Source organism: Acomys russatus, chromosome X (genome assembly GCF_903995435.1).
Source record: "Acomys russatus chromosome X, mAcoRus1.1, whole genome shotgun sequence".
Taxonomy (NCBI): domain Eukaryota; kingdom Metazoa; phylum Chordata; class Mammalia; order Rodentia; family Muridae; genus Acomys; species Acomys russatus.
In genome coordinates, this window is record NC_067169.1 from 22,804,966 (window position 1) to 22,827,989 (window position 23,024).

At 37.9% G+C, this 23,024-nt stretch overlaps 2 protein-coding genes across 2 annotated transcripts in view; one reads left to right on the forward strand and one right to left on the reverse strand.

The window, feature by feature from the left end:
• Positions 1–23,024, reverse strand: part of Shroom2 (shroom family member 2) — a 1,329,704-nt gene that overhangs the window by 72,929 nt on the left and 1,233,751 nt on the right. The window lies entirely within an intron of this gene.
• Positions 1–23,024, forward strand: part of Wnk3 (WNK lysine deficient protein kinase 3) — a 107,323-nt gene that overhangs the window by 61,809 nt on the left and 22,490 nt on the right. The window contains exons 7-18 of the mRNA XM_051142131.1: positions 326–545; positions 1,344–1,522; positions 1,613–1,728; positions 4,910–5,010; positions 5,266–5,415; positions 14,213–14,277; positions 15,071–15,218; positions 16,931–17,047; positions 19,188–19,343; positions 19,426–19,477; positions 20,637–20,774; positions 21,109–22,031. Coding sequence (XP_050998088.1) covers positions 326–545; positions 1,344–1,522; positions 1,613–1,728; positions 4,910–5,010; positions 5,266–5,415; positions 14,213–14,277; positions 15,071–15,218; positions 16,931–17,047; positions 19,188–19,343; positions 19,426–19,477; positions 20,637–20,774; positions 21,109–22,031 — 2,365 coding nt within the window. The remainder of the gene's footprint in view (positions 1–325; positions 546–1,343; positions 1,523–1,612; positions 1,729–4,909; positions 5,011–5,265; positions 5,416–14,212; positions 14,278–15,070; positions 15,219–16,930; positions 17,048–19,187; positions 19,344–19,425; positions 19,478–20,636; positions 20,775–21,108; positions 22,032–23,024) is intronic.

Genomic DNA, 23,024 nt, shown 5'->3' on the forward strand with positions numbered 1-23,024 from the left:
GTCAGTGGCTTAAAGGAAGCTAACAAATCTAGGTAACAATTCTCTCTAGGTGTACTTTTATTTGTGTTAGACTTTATTGTGAAGATATGATATTGGTTATTAATCTTTATTTAAGATCATGCTATATGCATGTAAGTTGACAGACATTTTGTTTCCCTAGTAATAAACTGATTATAAGGTATAGTTTTTATAGCAAAACAATTAATGGAGTAATAGAAAATGTAAAGTAACATTCTCACTTTGATACAATTAACTTTTACTATTTACAGGATCATATCTTGCTTATGACTGGAAGAATTAATGAGATATATGTTTTGCTTACTAGGTTATCTATCAAGGACCTGCTAAACCATGCGTTCTTTGCTGAGGATACTGGACTGAGGGTGGAGTTAGCAGAGGAAGATGATTGCTCAAATTCATCCCTGGCTCTAAGACTTTGGGTTGAAGATCCTAAAAAGTTAAAAGGCAAACACAAAGACAATGAAGCCATTGAATTCAGTTTCAATTTAGAAACAGATACACCTGAGGAAGTAGCATATGAAATGGTAAGTAAATCTTAGAGATGCTTTCCTACACATTACAGTATCCTGACTGGTGAATTATTCTTTTCTACTTCTCATTGCTTGCTTGCTTGGTTTTTTTGATTTTTGAGACAGAGTTTCTTTGTGTAGCCTTGGCTGTCCTGGACTTACTTTGCAGACCGCCTGCCTCTGCCTCCCAGAGTGCTGGGATTAAAGGCATGAGCCACCACACCTGGCTGAGACAGGCTTTGTAACTGGCATTACAAGGTCCTGAGGCATTATTCTTGTGTCAGTTAAAGGGTGCCACATGTATACATGGCCCATTTAAAAAGCGTATAAAAGCTGGGTGTGGTGGCATACATCTGCAATCCCAGCAGTCAGAGAGGCGGAGAAAGAGGCAGGCAGATCTCTGTAAGTTCAAGGTCAGCCTGGTCTCCAGATTGAGTCCAGGACAGCCACGGCTGCACAAAGGAACCCTGTCTTGAAAAACAAACAGAAAACAAACAAACAAACAAAAAAGCATTTAGAGACCAACTATTAATTATTAGAATTTTGGGTTTGGTGTACAACATATGATTTTAAGTAAAGAACGCTATCGGGTTTTTTGTTTGTTTGGTTGGTTGGTTGGTTTGGTTTTCGAGACAGGGTTTCTCTGTATAGCCCTGGCTGTCCTGGAACTCACTCTGTAGACCAAGCTGGCCTCAAACTCACAGTGATCGCCTGCCTCTGCCTCCCATGTGCTGGGATTAAAGGCATGCACCACCACCACCCAGCAAAAGCTATCGTTGTAAAGGAGTTCATTTATTATGTTTTCCTTTGCAGGTCAAGTCTGGATTCTTCCATGAAAGTGATTCCAAAGCTGTTGCTAAATCCATTAGGGACCGTGTGACACTGATAAAAAAGATAAGGGAGAAGAAGCCTGCTGGATGCTTAGAGGAGCGCAGGGATTCCCAGTGCAAGTATGTGGGGAAAGCACTTCCTCAGCAGAGGACTGCAACTTTACCACCTGCTCCTGCTCCAGCTCCGGCTCCAGCTCCTGCTCCAGCTCCGGCTCCAGCTCCAGCTCCAGCTCCGGCTCCAGCTCCAGCGCCGGCTCCTGCTCCTGCTCCACGTACTGTGGCTGAATGTGAAGAAACAGAGGTTGATCAACATGTTCGACAACAACTTGTCCCAGGAAAGCTACAGCAGCAATCCTCCTCTGTTAGAGGTAAGGAAACCGTGAAGACAAATGTCTAACTATATTTTCTTGTCTTTGAATAGCATGTGTGTACTTTTCAGAACATTCTAGTATCTATTATTTTATTAAGCCACACTATAAAGCACAGACCTAAAGAAACGAAATAACAAGGAGGACCCTAGGGAGAATGCTTAATTCTCATTCAGAAGGACAAATAGAATGGACACCAGAAGTACTTGAAGAGAAGGAACAGGAAGGGAGCCTACCATAGCGGTCCTCTGAAAGACTCCACCCAGCAGGGGAAGGAAGCAGATGCTGAGACTCACAGCCAAACTTCCAGATGGAGTGTAGGGAGTCTTAGTGAAGAGTTGGGGGATAGAAGGACCTAGAGGAGACAGAAACTCCATAGGGAGATCAATGGAGCCAACAGAGACTGAAGCACCAAGCAAGGACCATGCATGGTGAGGACCTAGACCCCCTGCTCAGATGTAGTAGATAGGCAGCACAGTCTCCATGTGGGTCCCATAATATGGGGAGTAGGGACTACTTCTGACATGGACTCACATGTTGATCACTTCTTCCTGGTGATGTGTCTTGCCAGGCCACAGAGGAAGAGGACACAGGCAATCCAGATGAGAGTTGATAGGCTGAGGTCAGATGTTAGGGGAGAAGGGCTCCCCTTTCTGAGGACTAGAGGAGGGGGAGGCGGGTGGGATCGGGAGGCGACAAGGGATGGGGCTACAATGGGGATGTAAAGTGAACAAATTAAAAATTAAAAAAAAACTTTTAAAGTAGAATTGGGCATGGTGGCATGCTCCTTAAATCCCAACATTGGGTAGGCAGAGGCAGGTGGATTTCTGTGAGTTCAAGGCCAGCCTGGTCTATAGAGTGAGTTGTACGACAGTCAAGTTACAAAGAAACCCTGTCTCAAAAAACAAAACAAAACAGAAACAAAAACTTGAAATAGACCAGATAGTTTCTTTATATTAAAATCAAGAAAGTTGGGCTAGGAATTTGTTCTAGTTGAGAGTATTGTCCTAGGCTTGATCCCCCGCACCATATAAATTGGGCTTGGTGGTACTTACCCATAACTCCAGCATTTGGAAAGTGGAGGCAGGAGGATTGGAAGTTCATGGTCATCCTCAATTAGTACAAAGCTAATCTGAAATACATGATAGTCATCTCAAAATAAGTTTAGGGAATTCTTTAAGTTACTTGCCCTATGTTCTAGTTGCAGAAAAATTATACTGTAGCAACTATTGAAATTCTGAGAAATGATATTAATAACATAATAGTCTAGCATAAGCCCATGAAGAAAATTTAAAACTAAAGATACAGTTTATTAGCCGGGCAAGAGGAGGCAGAGGCAGGAGGATCTCTGTGAATTCGAGGCCAGCCTGGTTTACAGAGTGAGTCTGTGACAGCCAAGGCTACACAAGGAAACCCTGTCTCAAAAACCAAAACAAAAAAACAAGAAACAAAACCAACCAAACAAAAAAAGCCCTAGTTTATTTCTTAAGAAGGAGTTTTCTAGATGTTAAGAGCCTTAGTATTTTAGACTAGAATGAAAACATAAGCCCTCTAGAGTCTTTTTTTTTTCTATAATACATTGTCTTTTTAAAAAAACACATAGTAGGGGGGTGTGGTGGCACAGTCCTTTAATCTTAGCACTGCGGAGACAGAGGCAGATCTCTGTGATTTAGAGGCCAGGCTGCTCTACATGGTGACTCCCAGGTCAGCCACTACTAAATAGGGATACTGTCTCAAAACAACAACAACAACAACAAATTCATTAAATAAAATATAAATAAAAATTTAAAAACCACAGCATTTAAAAAGCTATAGCCAATTGTTCTACAAAGGGAGTACATTTTCCTACCACTTTCTAGGAATTATGGAACATGAGACTTCTTTTTACTTAAGTCATAGCAGCAAGTATATATTAGGATACACATGAAATGACTAGAAAATTGAGATAGTTGATTTTTCCTCCTCATTCTGTTTCTCTTCTTTGTTTTGGAGATTATCTTGCCTAGGCTGTGCCCTCAAATTCATGATCCTCTTGACTATGTCTTCTAAGTGCTGGGATTATGAGTATATGCCACTGTGCCTAGCTGCAACTTCCTTTTCCTTTTCCTCTTCTACTCTCCTTTTCTGGCTTCCTTAATTCTTGTTCCCTACTGTCCCCCACTCTCTCTCAGTGATTTGGGTAGAACCCAAGACCTTGGGCATTATAGGCAGGTAATCCACCATGAAGCTGTATCTTCAGCTCCTGGGATTATTTTTATGTGATTTTTTTTCAGGGTCTCAATTACATAGTTCTGGCTGTTACTCTGTAGACCAGGCTGGCCTTGAACTCACAGAGATCCACCTGCCTCTGCCTCCCAAGTGCTGAGGTTAAAGGCGTGCATCACTATGCCTGGATTTATGCGATTATCTTAAGTTTGCTTTATAAGGAAGATTTTGAGACTTGGGTAGTGCGCATGGTAACAAATGCCTCTAATCTCAGCACTCTTGAAGACTGAGGCAGGAGGGTCAGGAATTTGATGTCAGGCTGGGGAGGTGACTCAGTAATTGCATTGTACAAGGACATGAATTCCATATCCAAAAAAGAAAAAAAAGGTGAGCAGTGCCTGAGGACCAATATCCAGAGTTGTACACCTGTCACTTGTGCACATACATGTGAACATGTTCTCTCTCTCCTGTCCTCTCCTTGCCCCTATAGTTTGAGGTTACTGTCACAAGACAGAAGAAACAAAACAAGAAAAAGAAAATTTTAGAAATGGAAACATACTCAGTGGCTGAGTGTAAATTTATCATGCTTGAGGCCTTGTGTTTGATCCTTGGCAATCTAAGAAACAGATACTGTTGCTTGCAGCGCAATGTTAACATTCAATTGACCCGTAAAGAGTCTCACCTGCCTGGCTATTTGTTTGCTTTTGAGACAGGCTTGCCATAGCCCACCCTGTCCTTGAACTTACTTCTAACCCAGGCTGGCCGCTAACTTGTGACCTTATAGTTTTTATCTCCCCAATGCTGGTATTAATTCTTTTGAAAAATATTAATTATTAAGTATGAGTATTTTATTTGAAACTCTACACTTTTCATAGTAGAAAAAAACATTAAAGAAACATTTAACTGTTATTTATACCATTTGAACATTGTGCTCCATGTTTTCCCTTCCCTCTTTTGTTCATTTTCTTTGTTAAAGGTGACACTTCATCTGAGGCAGCAGCGGGACCAGTTCTACGTTCAGATATATCAAGTCATGCCACTGTGGCCTACTCTTCAAACCAGACAACTAGCTCTCAGGTAATTTCTAGTATCCTACAGGCTGACATTATGTTCCATGGCAAATATATTCTTCTTACCAACTTATAGGACATTGCCAGCAAATTTCAGGAATGAGAGAATCACTAGTACATTTTTAATGTACAAATATATATATACTGATATTTATATATAAATATATATTTGTGTGTGTGTGTGTGTGTGTGTGTGTGTGTGTGTGTGTGTGTGTATTACACTGTAAATTGGAGGGTTTATCTGTCTTCCTTTTTTTACCAGTTGCAAGAACAGCCAAAGTTGACTCAGTCCCCAGTTTTGCCTGTGGTTCAAGGTCAGTCCTCTGCGATGCCTATATATGCCACTGGACTTGCAGTTGTTTCACAGTCCCAAATTTCTCCATCAGGTATCCAGAAGGTCTCACAGATAAAGGTAAGGAATATTTCTTGTTTGTTTATTTGTTTGTTTTCTGAGACAGGGTGTGCAGCCTTGGCTGTCCTGGAATTCGCCCTGTAGACCTGGCAGAGATTGGCCTGTCTCTGCCTCCCAAGTGCTGGGATTAAAGGTATGTGACACCACTGCCCAGCAAAGGAGATACAGTTTTAAACGTATTTTTAATTTATAATTTAAATTTTAATTGAATTTTATTTGTATGAGTGTTTTGCCTGAATGTATGGCTCTGTACCACAAGCATTTCTGGTTCTTGTAGGCCAGAAGGTGTCAGATCTCCTGGATCTGGACTTAAAAGTTGGTTGTAAGCCGCTGTGTGGTTGCTGGGAATTGAACCCAGGTCCTCTGGAAGAACAGCTGCTGCTCTTAACCTCTGAGCCATCTCTTCAGCCTCCATAAGGCACATATTTTAGAAGCTATTAATTGAAACATATTTCCCATTGTCTATGTTTTTCTGACAAGTAATAATTCTCTTTCATCAGCTAACCATAAATTAGGTAAAGGACATTGAAAGTTCAACATTGTTCCTGATTCCTTATACCCAATTACGTTTCTCTTGAGGATCTAATATTGTTCAAGTAGACTCTAGAAATACTAGATCTCTAATTGGAGAAGAACACAAGAACTTAGTGCAACCAAATGCTTATTTGGGACCCTTGTTTCTTTTTCTTGGCAAACCAGTCTTTTCTTTGTATTGATTTTTTTCCAGGTTGGCTAGATGATGGAGAGATATCTGTTGAAGTTAATTAAAATAGTATTTGATAGACTCTCCTGATCCGAACACACAGTCATCTAAATTTTTGGTTTGTTTTTAGATTTTTTTTGGAGAAATTTTAACTTTCAAATGCACAAAACCAGTATTATTCATTTCTGACAATGAGTAGCCCATCTCTGTGTGAATTCGTGTATCCACTGTATTCTGGTTGCCTGTGTCACGGACTCTGGACATACTTGGACTTTTGTCTGCCATCATTTATTTTCTTTGTCCCCCTCCACTCCATGCATGTGCATTCCCTCTCTGGGAGTAAGATGCTCTGAGCTCTTGGGTATTTTCTAGTTAGCATGTGGTGCACTTGTTTCTTTTGAGAGACTGCCTGTAGTTAGTTCCAGTTTATCAATAGACCTTTTTATTTCAAGGCAGAGTTTCTCTATGTAGCCTTGGCTGTCCTGGACTCACTCTGTAGACCAGGCTGGCCTGGAACTCAGAGAGATCTACCTGCCTCTGCCTCCTGAATGCTGGGATTAAAGGTGTGTGCCATCACGCCCAGCATCAATAGACTTTTAATGACTACTATCTTTTGAGAAAATGGAGTAATATAAGATGTCATTCTTATCCTCAAAGAGCTCATAATCTCACAAAATAAGATTGACAGAAGCATTTAAAATATGCTGGGAGTAATCTTGGTCTATAGACTTAGTTGAGTATTTGGGTAATATGTATAAGTGATATGATACACATCTGCAAATGAGCTCACATTGTGCTTTAATTCATTCTATTCTAAGCCTAGCCTGTATACTGAGCATATGCTTAACTTTAACCTAGGTTTAAATGTATAAGTATAGGTATGTGTTTAAAATGTATTTTATTTTTTAAACTCTTTGAAAGTTTTATTTGCATATTTAAAATTAATACTCAAGCTGAATGTGGTAGCACATGCTTATAGTCTCAGTGCTCAGGAAGATCACAAGTTCAGATCAAGCCTGGGCTGCATAGCAAATTCTAGGCCAGCCTGCACTACAATGCAAGCCCCTGTCCATAAAATAATAAAGAAGGAAGTGAAAAATCACCCATTAACCTGCTATCCTTCCATCTAGACATAACTATTTATGCTTGAACATATAGCTTCTAGACTTGTCATTTTAGTTTATACATACACAATTTAAATTATAGATAGAAGGCTGGACAGATGGCTTAAAGTTAAGAGCAGGTCTTGTTCTTCCAGAAAAAAGACCTGAGTTTGGCTCCTAGCACCCGTGTAGATAGCTCATAACTGCCTGTGACTCTATCTCCAGGAGACCAAATGTCCTCTTCTGGACTCCATGGGTATACATACATACTGATATACACATAAATAAAAATAAATATTAGAAAAATGAATAATAGGCACAATGCATATTGCATACTTATTTTTGTAGCCTATCCATTTTATTACATAAAAGCAACTATCTTAGTTACTGTTCTATTGCTGTGAAGAGACACCATGACCATGGTGTCTTATAAAAGAAAGCATTTAATTAGGGCTTGCTTACAGTTTCAGAGGGTTCATCCATTATCATCATGGTAGGGAGTGTGGCAGCAGATGGGCATAGTGCCGGAGCAGTAGCTGAGAGTTCTATATCCTGATCTGTAGGTAGGAGGTGCAGAGAGAGAGACAGAGACAGAGACAGAGACAGAGAGAGACAGGGAGAGATAGACACTAGACCTGGTGTGGGCTTATGAAACCCCAGAGCCCAAACCCAGTGACCACCTTCCCCCAGCAATACCACACCCCTTAATTCTTCTAAGCAGTCTACCAACTGGGCACCAAACATTCAAATATATGAGCCAGCGGGGTCTATTCTCATTTAAACCATCACAGCAACCATTTGGGTCTTTTTATGAACAAATGGTCAAACTCTAGGAATGATTACCACCAACCTGACTTATTTCTGCCAACTTTACCCTGTATTCTTGAGTACTTATGTTCATTTTAGTTATGATGTTGAAAACCTTTGTATTTTCTCTTGGAACACCTGCATAGATTGTGTAAAAGTGTCACATTGAGTTACTCTGTATCTCTACCAGGGTTAAAATAATTTCTGTGGTAAGTGCAATAAATGAGAAGCCATGAGCAACATATTGCTAGGACTGTTCTAGCTTTCATTTATTCAACTAGCATTTACTCATTGTGTAAGAGTTTTGCAAAATGAATGCCTAGTGCTTGTACCTAGTACCTTTTAGATTACTTGGTGATATTAACATTTCTTGAGTCTGTTTGGAATAGTCCCAATAAAATGGGCAAGATACGTGCATTTACAATTTGAATTTTCCTTACACTAGCACCAGGAACCACAGCTAGTCCTTAGAGTAGATGGACAAACTTCAGCCAACACATGACTTATACCTGTTAGTTACTGGAGTTTTGCAACCAACCTTTTCTACAGTTAATTTCTCAGACATTGTCTGCTCCACTGATGACTTTGCAATACCCAGCAGTTGACCTTTAACTTGAGCTTGGCCCTAGAAATGGAAATAAGGCTTTAGTCAAAGCACTATTTGCCAATCAGACTCTTCTTCTCAATTAATCATCTGCAAACTTTATTAAGTCAGACTTCTGCCCAAAATGTGAGCAGCACACAGAATGCTGCTGATGAAGCTTGTTTCCTTTGTAATTCCACTGGGAGGCATTTGGGGACACATCAGCCATTGCAAAAGATATAGTCAGTATCACAGCCATATGAAGGCTCCTGAGCAGCTGCCCTGTGTGATACAACCCCAGGAACAAACCGCTTTCTTAGCATAGCTAACCTACACAATCCAGGCTTCAACACAACCTATTTATTCTCTGCCAGCCTTGAGCATCTTCTTTATATTGCACAGCCACTGGGGTCATGGTATATATTCTGTGCAAACGTCTTAGCCAGTCGTATATTATCCTATAGGGATAATTCTCATTAAAACCACCACGGTATGTATGTGTGTGTACCTAAACATATAAATACAACCTGTTCAGTCCATGTGATGTTTCGTGTATGTATGTTTTCAAGGCTAACCATTGGTATTGGAAATGTGTGTGTCTCCAGAGAGGACAATTTTGCCCATTCTCTGCTTTCTGTAATTGCCTGTATCTTCAGAGATACAGAATAGGTGAATCTTTTTGTATTAATACCCTTATATCTGACACTTAAAATTTATCATTAATTTTTGTTATATATGCTTTATCACAAACCCACTTTGATAACCAGGCTGAGTTTGAAGGCTGTAGCTTTCCCACTTGATACAAACTATTACGTCTTTGTCTTATTGCCATCTTCCTTCTCTGATGTATTTCAAAGTTAAAATAATTTAACTGTAACATAGGTATCCTTAACTAGGACTCTATATTTGTTTTTACATATAGTAAAAGGCGCAGATCATAATTCACTACATTTTGACAAATACTAAGCAACCAAAAGCCAATTTGCAACCAAAGCTACTGTCAGCATGAAAATAGTTCACATATTGATAAACTTTCTGTAAAAATCTAGCAGTGGTGTAGGGTCTGTATGTTCCAACTACTGGGTTGTGCTGCTTTATGCACGAAAGGAATCATAAATTGTAAACATACTAGCATTGCTGTGTTCCAGTAAAACTTACTTTGGAAAAACAGATGGCTCACCAGCTTTGTCCCATAGGTCACAGGTTGCCTACCAATATAGAATCAATATTCTGCATCTATGCTTTAGAAAGTTCCTTCATACCTCTTCTTACTAAGTCCTCTACACACCATACCAATGTCAGAGACTAGGATCTATTTAGTTAGCCTAGAGCACAATGCTGCACAATAATTACTCCATCCTAAACCTCCAAGCTAGTATAGTTTCCTTCCATTCAGATTTCCCACATTATATACTTGCTTTTTACTCATCTCCTAGGTCTGGCTCATTCCTCCTGGTATTTCCTCCTGTCCTTTCTGCTCTTTTCTCCTCCCTTCACTGGACCAGGATGTCCCACCCTATTCTCTGTTACCGCCCAGCATTGGCTACTTGGATTCTATTGGCAATACGGAGAACAAATGGTGACACAAACTTGAGACATACGATACTTAGAATAAAATCACAATGCAGTGTACAGGTTGGGAGCAGATAGTAAGGTAGAGAAATCTGCATTTGAATGAACAAGGGTAAACTGTACATGGTCTACACAAACATTATGCCAACAATTTGGCATTTAGTTTGAGAGTAAAGACCATCATGGCAGATAGTCTAGTTTAATTTCTGTTACTGTTGTAGAACACACTGACACAAAGCAGTTTATGGAAGAAAAGGTTTATTTTAGCTTAATTCCAGGTTATAGTCCATCATTGTGAGGAAGTCAAGTCAAGAGAGAGAGAGAATAAATGCATGTATAACTGCTTGTTTGTACTTAGCTTAATTCAGTGGTTCTCAACCCACACAGGTGTCACACTAAGACATCCTTCATGTCTGATATTTACAATATGATTTGTAACAGAAGCAAAATTTCAGTTATAAAGTAGTAAGAAAATAATTGTAAGGTTGGAGGTCACCACATTACCTCCAACAAGAGAAACTGTATTAAAGGGTCACAGCATTAGGAAAGTTAAGAACCACTGACTTAATTCTCTACTTACTAGCCTTGTTCTGAACAGAATATGCATAGACCACAGAAGCATATTGAACAATATAAGCAGTTCAAAGTTGTAACACTATGGGTCAGATTTAGAAATGAGAGCTCAAAGTGTAGCTTAGTGGTAGAACACTTGTGTACAATTCACAAGGTCTTGAGTTCAATTCCATGAAAGGAAGGAAGGAGAGGCATAATGGAGGAAAGAAGTCTTGTTTAAATTATTGTTCTTTTTTATTTTTATTTTTTCATTTTCCCTGGATTACTAACACAGCAGTGACCCCTTTTGGTCACAACCCCTTTGGTGGTCAAACTGCTATTACAATTCATAGCAGTAGCAACTTTACAGTTACAAAGCAGCAACAAAAATAATTGTATGGTTGGGGGTCCCCACAACATGAGGAGCTGTATTAAAGGGTCACAGCATTAAGAAGGTTGAGTAGTCTCTAGCATATCCATGATTTTGACTACTACCATTGTCACTCCTTATGGCCAAGTTTTGGTAGTTACCTGTTTATAGTTTCATCTATACTTATCTACAATAATTCATTGAGATTAATTTTAACATAAGATTAAAACCATCTATTCTGCAGTCATGTGTTTTTTGTTTTTGTTTTAAACTGGTGGAAGACCTAAAAGAAATAGATGGGAAACTTCTCAAACGTCCACCTAGTAGGTTTTTGAGGAGTCCAGTTGGGTGGAAAATACCAGGTAAGAACAAGTCTTCTCTTAGGATTATCAAGTTAAAGTCAGATCAGTAAATAATCAACTTTGTCAATAAAGCCTAAGAATACATGGTGACATTAGTTTTCTTTCTTAGGAAATATTAATTTCTTAGTTGGCACTCAGAGGAAGGACAGCAGGTTGCCAAGAAGAGACTTGATACCCTATGAGCATATACAGGGGGAGGAAGTCCCCCTCAGGAACAGTCATAGGGGAGGGGAGTAAGGAGAAAATGGGAGGGAGGGAAGGATGGGAGGATACAAGGGATGGGATAAACAGTGAGATGTAGCAAGAATAAATTAATAAAAAAATTTTTAAATAAAAAATAAAAAAAGCATACGATATAAGTCAAGTATTTTAAAATATACTTTTTTGTTTGTTTTTTCAAGACAGGGTTTCTCTGTGTAACAGATCCCTGGCTGTCCTAGAATGTGGCCTCAAACTCACAAAGATCCACCAGCCTCTGCCTCCCAAGTGCTGGGATCAAAGGTGTGCACTGGGCAAAAATCCACTCAGTGTCAGAAAAAATACAATTACAAATTCAAAAAGGAGTCTCATTCTTCTGATACAGCATAGTGCTTTTTCCAGTTTTTAAGAGTGGGGATATTTAGAAACTTTGAATATATAATAAAATTATATTATTTCAGAAATGAAATACCTGCCATATTCTCCAATGTCTGTATTTGGTTACTTCTATTGTAACCACTAAATGATGCATAGTAAATTTTAAGCAATAATTAAGGACTTTGCTCTACTACTTTCTTCTATATTTATAGGATTTTTCTCTAGTCATAAGATTTAAGATATGAAAAAAAAGATTTAAGATATGAATAAAAGATTTATATTTATATTTTTATATTTGTAAAGAATTCTCTAGTATAAATATTTTGTTCCAGATGTATATTTGGGACAAAGATCTTCCCATAGCCATTATATGTAATGAAATTTAAAAAAATTTTTTAGATCTTAAAGTCTTTGCCACTTCTGTACATTTATTGGGCTTCTCTCCATTATGAACTCCAATGTTAAGTAAAGTGCAAAAATGATTAAAGTCTTTGCCACATAGCTTATATTTGTGGGCTTTCTCTCATATGTGAATCCTTGGTGTTTAGTAATAGTTGAACTGTGGTTAAAAGGGTTTACCACATTCTTCATATCTGTAAGGTTTCTCTTCCCTCTGAATGTTCTGATGCTTTCTAAGATTTGGACACTGGTAAAAGGCTTTACCATGGTTTTTATATTTGTAAGAGTTTTCTCCAGTGTGAATTATCTGGTGTTGAGGTTTGAAAAGCAGCTAAAGGTGCTGCCACATTCTTTGCATTTTTAGAGTTTCTCTCTTTTGTGATCTCTTTGGTTTCTAGTGAAAATTAAATAATAGCTAAGAGTTTTGCACAGCTATTGCATCTGTAGGGTTTATCGCCATTATGAATTCTCTTTAATAAGGTTTCTGCTTTGATTAAAAGTGACATCACAACCCTATACCTTGAATATTTATCTTGAATGTAGGTAGTAAGTGTTGAGTGCTAATGAAAAGTTATACATTTTGTTAAATTGATAAGTTTTGTCCACCATAAATATCTTTGTAATTATTTAGTGTCCATTCTTTAGTAAAGACTTTTCTATTATATATTATATTTAAGTTGTAAATGATATATAATATATATATAAGGTTTTCCAATAGCTATGTCTGGAATTTGGTTAAACAATAATGGGTTATTTGGGCACAAAAATGACCTATTTGTTAATTTCAGAAGAACAAACTCTTTATTAAAAACTCTTAATTTATCACATGTAGAAGTTTGTACTTTGTTTTTAAATATCTTACACAAGATGGTTTTGGTAGTGTAGAAGATCGAACCCAGGGCCTTGTGCGTGCTAGGCCAATATTCTACCACTAAGCTATATCCACAGCAGTATATGAACACTTTATATGAACGATTAACTGTAGTGCTATATTTGAAATTCTTTAATCTAATGATTGAAGTGTGGGCTAGGCCACTTTTCCAGATTTCCCAAATTTGTTTTCAGAGGAACAAAAGTATGTTTCAAATTGCTGTGGCTGTTTATCTATTAGAAACATGGCTTATGAGAAGTAACATGAATATTCTCAGATGTTTTCTAGTCTTGATTTCTGTTGGCAGTTACTTTTTTATTTTCTTGTGGAATTGCAGTAACTCAGGATTCATCAATACTTTTCTCTGTGAATGATAACACAAACAAGAATTACTTAAAATGGTGTTAAGTTATATTTATTCATTTATTTTTCTTCTTTTTTGTTTTTTGTTTTTCGAGACAGTGTTTCTCTATGTTATCTTGGCTGTCCAGGACTTGCTTTGTAGACCAGGCTGGCCTCAAACTCACATCAAGTGCTGGGATTAAAGTTACTATTTTTTAAGACAGCATCTTGTTGTATATCTCTGGATGGCCTGGAATTCACTTTGTAAGTCAGGCAGGTCTCCAACTCACTGAGTTTCACCTCTGGAGTGCTAAGATTAAAGGAGTATGCCACCATGCCTGCCAAAACACTGATAACATATAAAAAAAATCTTGAGTAAGATATACTTGATATAATAATATCAGTAATAGGGTTAATATAAGCATTGGATAATGAAGACATTCTACCAGGTTTACAAAGTTAAAAAAAGCATAACCATGTTTTCTTAAAAAGCAAATTGTATCTTAGCATGAATTTTGCTGTTATCATAATAGGTGTTATTACTGTCCTCCTTACAGCCTGTGTCTCAACCAGTCGCAGCTGAACAACAAGCAGCTGTTCAAAATCCAGATTTTGTTCGAAGGTAAGTATCATGATATTAGTACCAGGAAATCAGTGGTGGCATGCTACTGCACGTCATTGCATCTTAGAGTACCTTGAATAAAGAGATTTATTTATTTATTGGTTTCTTTTCAAGACAGGGTTTCTCTGTCCTGGACTCACTTTGTAGACCAAGCTTGTCCTTGAACTCACAGCGATCTGCCTGCCTCTGCCTCCTGAGTGCTGGGATTAAAGGCATGCACCACCACGCCCAGCTCTAATGATTATTATTTATTACTGTCATTTCTTTATGTTTTAAGAACTCTAGGAGAAGGGTCTATTGAGAGGGTGTGCTATGGATGGAACCCAACCCTTGTACATGCTGCACAAGCACTCTACCGTTGAGCTACATCCTTAGCTCTTACGAGCATTAATATGTAACCTTTTACCACTTGTACTTACGTATGTTCTTTTACATGCAGACATAGAAAGAATTTAGGTTTCGTTTTTATTTCTTTTTGTAAATATCTACAGAGATGGATCATGGGGAGGTCTTAGAATAACTCATCAAAAATTTTTAAGATATGTTTTTTAAAGGTCTTTTGAATTTTAAATACATTTCTTGGAACTTTTATATTTATTAATTCTCTTTATACAATTCACTCATTTTACTTGTACAATTCAGTGGAATTAAGTATATTCATAGTTATACAACTATAACTTTTATAATGATATTACATGTGTTGATTTTCCTTAAACTTACAATTTTATAATATTAAATTTTCTTTAGATTTTTATGAACAAGATTAAAGTGAGTTATTTCTTTTAATCAATAGCTTGAATCAAGATGTGACAGCTATGAAAGAAAACACCAATAACCCTGATAACCCAAGTGCAAATGGCAAACAGGACCGGATCAAACAAAGAAGAGCCTCCTGTCCTCGGCCAGAGAAGGGGACCAAATTTCAGCTTACTGTCCTTCAGGTCAGTGTTTGTGTGGCTGAATTACAGTTTGTGTAGAAGTCTTGAGGACTCAGGAAGGAACAGTGCTGAGGATATAAATCCAGAATATTGTGAAAACTTCTGTAAGCTAACCTCTCCTTAATTCAGAGTAGTTCTTCTTCTTCTTCTTCTTCTTCTTCTTCTTCTTCTTCTTCCTTCTTCTTCCTCCTCTCCTCCTCCTCCTCCTCCTCCTCCTCCTCCTCCTCTTCTTCTTCTTCTTCTTCTTCTTCTTCTTCTTCTTCTTCTTCTTCTTCTTCTTCTTCTTCTTCTCCACTTATAACTGGACACTAGCAAGTCCCATGAAAGTCTTCACTTACCAGGAAAGTGGGACAGAGGGGAGGACATCCTATTGGAACGCTAGGTGAGAGAAGCATGGGAGAATGGGGAAATAGAAGGATCCAGAGGGTCCTAGAAAGTGTCTTTCTTTCTTTCTTTCTTTCTTTTTTGGTTTGGCTGTCCTGGACTCTGTACACCAACAAAGCTGGCCTTGAACTCACAGATATCCACCTGCCTCTGCCTCCCTAGTGCTGGGATTAAAGGCTTGCACCATTACACCCAGCTCAGAATTTCTGATAAGAAAATTACAACTTTTCTTTTTGAGACAGGGTTTCTCTGTGTAGCCTTCGCTGTCCTGTAACTCACTCTGTAGACCAGGCCAGTCTCAAACTCAAAAATCTACCAGACTTTGCCTCCCAGTGCTGGGATTAAAGGCATGTACCCCCAGCCCTGTAACCCCCCACCCCCCTAACCCTGTGCTAGAAATTTATATTTTAGTTATTAAACTTGGAGATTATAGGAGAAATAAAAAGAAAAACAGAAAATTCCTATAATCACCAATCAGAGCTTATTTCTTTTTTTAAGTTTTTATCTTTTTTCATGTGTATGTGCAGTGTTTCACATTTTAACATTTTAATAGAGTAAGTAATATTACCAAAAATATATTGAATTATTTTGTGATAGGTATCCCATATTTTATGTACTATTTTTATCATGGTCCTCCAAAGCACTTTATAATATAATAGTATACCCATCTTTACAAATAAAGATGCTCAAAGCCATAGAAGTAATTTTCATTAAATCATTTCAACTACCAAATATCAGATCTGAAGCCAGATGAGACTGGAAAGCCTGTCTCTCTAACCAATATGATAAATGTTGGATTTTATGGATATGTGGATGGATTTTAAAACCTATATATTGTTTTATATCCTGTCTTCTTAAAAGATCAATATAGTATATACATATTTCTAATAATAGTAAATAATTTGAATAGTATTTTAAATGTCTGCAACACGTAGTCCCTTGTACAGAGATATAATTTAATTATCCTTTTCCCATTCTTCCTTTAGGATCGTTCTGTAACTGTTGCTGAATATGTTGTATGTGAGCTCATCTAGTTACTCCCTGTAAAGTGTTGTGATTTCATTTTCATTTTTATTGTTTTTAGACAGGGTCTAATAATAGCTTAGACTTGCCTCAAACTTTCTATATAGCCAAGGGTAACCTTGAATTTCTAATCTTCCTGCCTTCTCCTCCTAAGAACTGACATTACAGATGTGCACCATCATGATTGGTTTATGTGGTGCTGGGGATGGAACCCAGGGCTTAGTGCCTGCTAGGCAAGAACTCTACCATCTGCATTCCATCCTCAGCCAAGACAGCTTCTCATAAACTGGTTAATTGTTTGCACTTAGGTATCGGTCTCTGGGGACAACATGGTAGAGTGTCAGCTGGAAACACACAACAACAAGATGGTCACGTTCAAGTTCGATGTTGATGGTGACGCACCTGAGGATATTGCAGACTATATGGTAAGTAAAGTAAGACAGAACTAGTTTTCCCTTAGTGTATTCACTCTCTTTCATTTTTCTACTCTCTCCCCCTCCCTCATTCCTTCTTTCCCTCCCTGTTTTCATTCATTCATTTACATTCGTCTCTTGATAGAATGTGGGGGGGGGGGTTGTTTTTGTTTTTATTTTTTTAATTTGCACAGGGGAAATTGGTTATAATCAAGGATGTTACTGCATTTCCTCAGATTTTGCTGTACTTATCTGAGGAGATATGAAGAGTTTGTTTGTTGGTTTTTAGATTGGTATGTTTTAATCTCTGTGTATGTTAAAATAATATAAGCTTTAAATTATAATCTTCTTGTATATGCTCCTGAATACATCAGAATTAAGCCACCTAAGGTAAATTTAATGTGTCTAACATTCTGTACAAAGGTATTCAAGTTATGCTTTTCAGTGTTTTTTTCAAGACAGGGTCTCTCTGTGTAGCCTTGGCTGTCCTAGACTCAATGTGTAGACCAGGCTGGCCTCGAACTCAGAGATCCACCTGCCTCTGCCTCCCTCCCGAGTGCTAGGATTAAAGGCGTGGGCCACCATGCCCGGCTACCAAGCACTCTTAACCATTGAGAAATCTCCCTTATTTTTTGATACATGGTCTCTCACTGAATCTGTAGCTCATTGATTTGGCTAGACTGGCTGGCCAATGAGCTTTAGAAATCTTCCTCTTTACCACCCACAAGCCCATCCCCAGCACTAGTATTACAGACACACACCGCCATGCCTGGCATTTTGCATGGGTGCTGGAGAGTCAAACTCAAGTCCCTATTCATATACATCAGGCACTTTACCAATTGATCTATTTGCCCAAACACATGCTTAGTTGTTTAATAGCTTTGAATACTTAGGCTCAGGTTAGTGTTTTTCTCTTTTTGGTGCAGATGGGGATAGGGGGCATAAAGAATACATAATGTATTATATTTTGTATTACTGACTTAATAAATTAATGGTTTTGTCCATTTTGCATCTATCTTAACATAGAATTTTGTAGTGTAGCTTTTGTTTCCTATTTCTCATTCACATTTAATATAATGGACAGTCATGAGCTATTATTTATCATGTTTGCTGGTGTTTTCATGTTCTGATTTAGAAAGCCCTTAGGTTTGGATATCCTAATTTTAAACATTGCCTCAGTTACATTTTTGTTGTATTGTTTTGAGACAGAGTCAGATTACATAGGCTTGGCTGGTTTTGAACTTACCACATAGTCAAACTGATCTTGAGCATCATCCTGCCTCAGTTTCCCAAATGCTGAAATCATAGGTGTATACTACTATCCCCTGTTGTCTTACATATAATACAAACTTTAAATGACAGCTTTTATACTGAAAATGACAGTTTTTTACGGAAAATAATTTTTCTATACACTATATGCTTCTGATCACAGTTTTCTGTCCCTCATTTCCTTACAGATCCTCCCCACCTTCTTACCCATTCCATGCTTTCTTTCCCTCTCTTTAGAAAACTAGGTGTGGGGCATGCCCTTAAGAGTGGTTTATATACCCAGTGAAATGCTACTGGAGAAAACTAATCTGTCCTTTGTAAGTGGATGTCAATTAGAGATAGCTTCCTGGTTAGGTTGTGGGCTTGTGTCCACTTCCCCCTCTCAGTGCTGGGACCCCATTGGCTTGGACCTGTGCAGGTCCTGTGTATGCTTCCATAATCTCTGTTAGTTCCTATATGTGCCAGTACTGTTGTATCTGGAAGACACTGTTTCATTGGTGTCATCAATCCCTTCTGGATTTTACAATCTTTCTTACTACCTCTTCCGGATAGCTCCCTGAGCCCTAATGGTTGGGTTTTAATGAAGACATCCAATTTAAGACTGAGTGTTCTAAGTTCTCTCAGTCTCTGTAAATTATTCAGTTGGAATTACAGCCAATTTATAAAACTCAAGATATTTCAAAGCATAATAGTCTTTTCTGTTAAATATCAGTGGTCTCAGAATAATTAAATGCATTATGAAACATTTTATGACTGGACTTAATTATTTTTGTGGCACATGCTTATTTTTGTTGTTTTCCTATGGAATTCACCATTAAAATATTATAATTTTGAAGAAAATGAATTTATTCTCATGAATACATTGGCTTTTACTTGATGGCAGGTTGAAGATAACTTTGTGCTGGAAAATGAGAAAGAAAAATTTGTAGAGGAATTGAGGGCTATTGTAGGGCAAGCCCAGGAGATCCTTCATGTCCATTCAGCTGCAGAAAAATCTACTGGTGTTGACTCTGTTGCCTTGGAATCCAACAGTAACCAAGTAAGAGCACTTTTTAAAGTAAGAAGGTCATTTGGGGGCATTGTCAGGAACACCATCGTTTACCTGTTCATTTTTATTGCAGGCAGGATCATCAGAACAAGTACTGATAAATTCTGCATCCACTCAAACTAGCAGTAAGTATACTTAATAAAATTTACCCTTTGGCTTTTGAAACAAGGCATTTTGGAGTCTTGATAAACGTTCATAGAGAAAGAAATTAACTAATAAGTTAATTTGTTGATAAATTGTTGTTTTTGTACACTTGAAAGAAATTCATAGCCCAGAGATTTAAAAAATACCCAAAATGTTGATTCTCTGAGTAATATACTTCTGAGTTGTTGCAAGGTATGGTACCAGAAAAGGCAGTCACAGTGCTGATGAACGTGGACAGTATATTTGAATCTTAACTGGTAATTTGTTTAGTTTAACGTGAGATGGACAAAAATATTTTAACTAAAACTACTATGTTCTAAGTTGGCATCGTGGTTGAATAGCCCTTCAGATCTTGACTGTTTCACTGATGATAATATACTAATAACTTTGTAAATTAGATACCAGATAAATTTCCAGAAACTAAAATTTGGGTTCTTCTGTTTTCTTTTCTGACAACTTTATCTCTTCATTCTTCTTAGCCCTGGTCATGGGTATATTAAGAGTGTCTGGGAGGGGGAGAAGAACCATAGCATCTTGAAGACCTCTGAAGGAATTAACACAACATGAAGAAACAAATGGTGGTGGGGGAATAATGGAAGCAGATACCATTATCTTGAAATTTAGTTCAACTGTATTAGAATGACAGAGTACATCTGTATCTTACTTTGTTGGTTAGCAGAAATCTGAGCAAGTTTCTGACTGACAGTGTAAGGTAAAGTTCCAAAGAAAATTACTTGAGAAAGTTTACAGATGTAGAGATTTTTCTTACTTTACTTTTATATTATCATGAGCTAGATTTCCTTCTCTTTTTTCTGGTGTACAGTTCTGTAAAATTTAATGCTTGTATGGATGTATACTGCTATGATACCACTTAGGCACAACCATAGTCAGGTTGCAGAACAGCAGCTGTATATTTGAGTGGGGAAATTATGCCCACTTATCTAGCGTGCCTTGCTTCTGGTTACTATTAATACATACCTTATATTTAGTTCTGTAGACTATTTGTCAAGGTTGGGGTGTTACTTTTATGGTTTACAATTATCCATGTGCTATTGGAAATGGAGATACACAAGCTAATTCTTAACTTGATTTCTTTATTTAATCGCATGGTATATAATTTTTTGATAATTCTTTCTACAGATGATTCTGCCCCTCAATCTTCCCCAGTTGGTCGCTGGCGGTTTTGTATCAACCAAACAATAAAAAATCGTGAGGCACAGTCTCCTCCTTCCCTTCAGCCTTCCATGGCTATGGTGCCTGGGTTACAGCCATTTCCTAGTAAGCATTATTGCTTCTTATGGGCTTGCATGATATGGTTACAAATTATAGATTATATCTTTGCATGTTTTTTAAATATTTTATGCTTATGACAGTTTTCATGAGCATTTTAGAAGACATTAGTATTACTATGTAACAAGTCATTTTATTCAATATTATATGAAAAACACAAGAAGTCTTTTTTTCTTGACTTGAATTCTGTGATGTTTTAGGTTTAGGTCTTATTTACAAGTGTACTCTTAAATAGGTTCTCATCTGTCCTTTGCTTTTCTTGTCCCTTTTGAGTTTTGTGTTTGCACTTTGTAACTTAGCTATCCTTTTGTTATTGTTCCAGGTTCAAGAAACACAAATAATCAGGAACTATCACAGGGCACACTGTTCACTATAGAGAATAATCCAGGCCAGCATGAACTTTTCACATCCAAATCAAAACCCAAGGATGTGGTTGATGGTAAGATTTCGGAACGTGCTAGTTTAAAAACTGAGCAGCCAAGTACTCGCTCTCAAGCGGAAGATGGCAGACAGACAATGGCTCGAGCTACTGATAATTCGGCTACTTCGGTGTGTCCAGTTCCAGTTAAATGTGAGGCACTCTCCAGCCAAGCAAGTATGTTTATACCTACATATCCATGTCAGAAAGCTGCCCTTCTGGCTGATGTGCTTGTGGCCCGTCCTGGTGAGCCAGTTCAGATTGGTGGTAATGCTGTTCTAACTTCAGTAATCGTATCTTCTGATCAAAAGCCTAAATCCTTATCAGTACAGCAGCCAACTATAGATGCAGAAGGAGAAGCCACAGTGAACACTGAAATAAATTCTCCTAAGGCAGTCATTGCCACTCAGACCTCTGGCTTTGAACCAGCTACGCTTCTACCTTCTACTATCCTGGAATCAGATGGGGAACGACCTCCAAAAATGGAGTTTGCAGACAACCGAATTAAAACGCTCGATGAAAAATTAAGAAACCTGCTCTATCAGGAGCACAGCATTTCTAGCGTCTGTCCTGAGAGTCAGAAGGATACTCAAAGCATAGACTCTCCATTTTCTTCCTCTGCTGAAGATATCCTAGCCTATCCAACACCAGAAGTTATAGCTGCCAGTCACTGCGGAATTCAAGATAGCCCTGCACAAACCCCACATTTCCAACAAGCGGGCTCTAAGATTCTGTCCAATGCGGCTGCAAGTCAGCCTGCTAATACATCAGTGTTCAAAAGAAACTTTAATGTGATAACTTCTGTACCTAGCGAGTTGTGTTTACATGTAAGTATCTTTCTAATTCTTATTCATTGTTTATGAATTTCAAGAAATGCTCTCTCTCCTAAAAGGTTCAGAAGTAACTGTCATTTAAGACTATGACTCTGGCTGCCATTACTCAGAACTTAGTAGAAATAGCAGCTCTGTCTTGGGTCTATCTAAGAGAGCCTTCTGGTGAGTTAGCTTGGAGTTTGCAGCCACTATGTTTATTTATAGATTATTTTGTGGATAGGAGAAACATACTTTTTTATTTCGACTTAAGAGGAAACTACAAAAACAAAACCTAAAAATTTAAAAGAGAAAACTGTTATCCATTTCTTAACTTCAAAAAGGAACAGATCTATAGCTCAGTGGTAGAGTGTTTGCACCTAACCCTCAAACAGCAGAACGGTTAAGTAAGCATGGTAACCCATACCTTAGTCCTAGCACTAAAGAGATAGGGGTGGTAGGATCTAAAGTCCAAAATCACCTTCAACTGCAAACTGAGTTTGGGGCAAGCCTGGACTACATGAGTTCTTGTTGCAAAACAATTAAAATGCAAGAGGGGCTCATAGGTCCCAGCCACTCCCTATTGAACTATTGGCTACTGATAAATGCTAGGAAAGAGACAGTCATTCGCTTCAGTTACGTAATCAATGGTGAGCCCACCAGGCTCCAGTGAAAAGTCCCAACTGTGTATTCACATAGATGGTCCTCACTAAACTCAATGATCCACAAAATAAATGTAAAGACATGGAAGTGAGAAAGGAACTTGGGAGGAGAGGAGTTGATGGAGATGGGAGGGAAATTAGAGTTGAGGGAAAGAGTAATCAGAATGCATTACAAACATGTATAAATCTATCAAAGAATACATTTAATTATCAAAGAAAATAGAAATATTTTTAAGAGATGAGGAAACAGGAGGAAAATGAGTTGTGCCCAGAAGGATTGGGACTAAAAGATTACAAGTTTTCCAGATTTTAGAGTCTGAATTTCAGACTGAGTTTCATTGTGTATCTT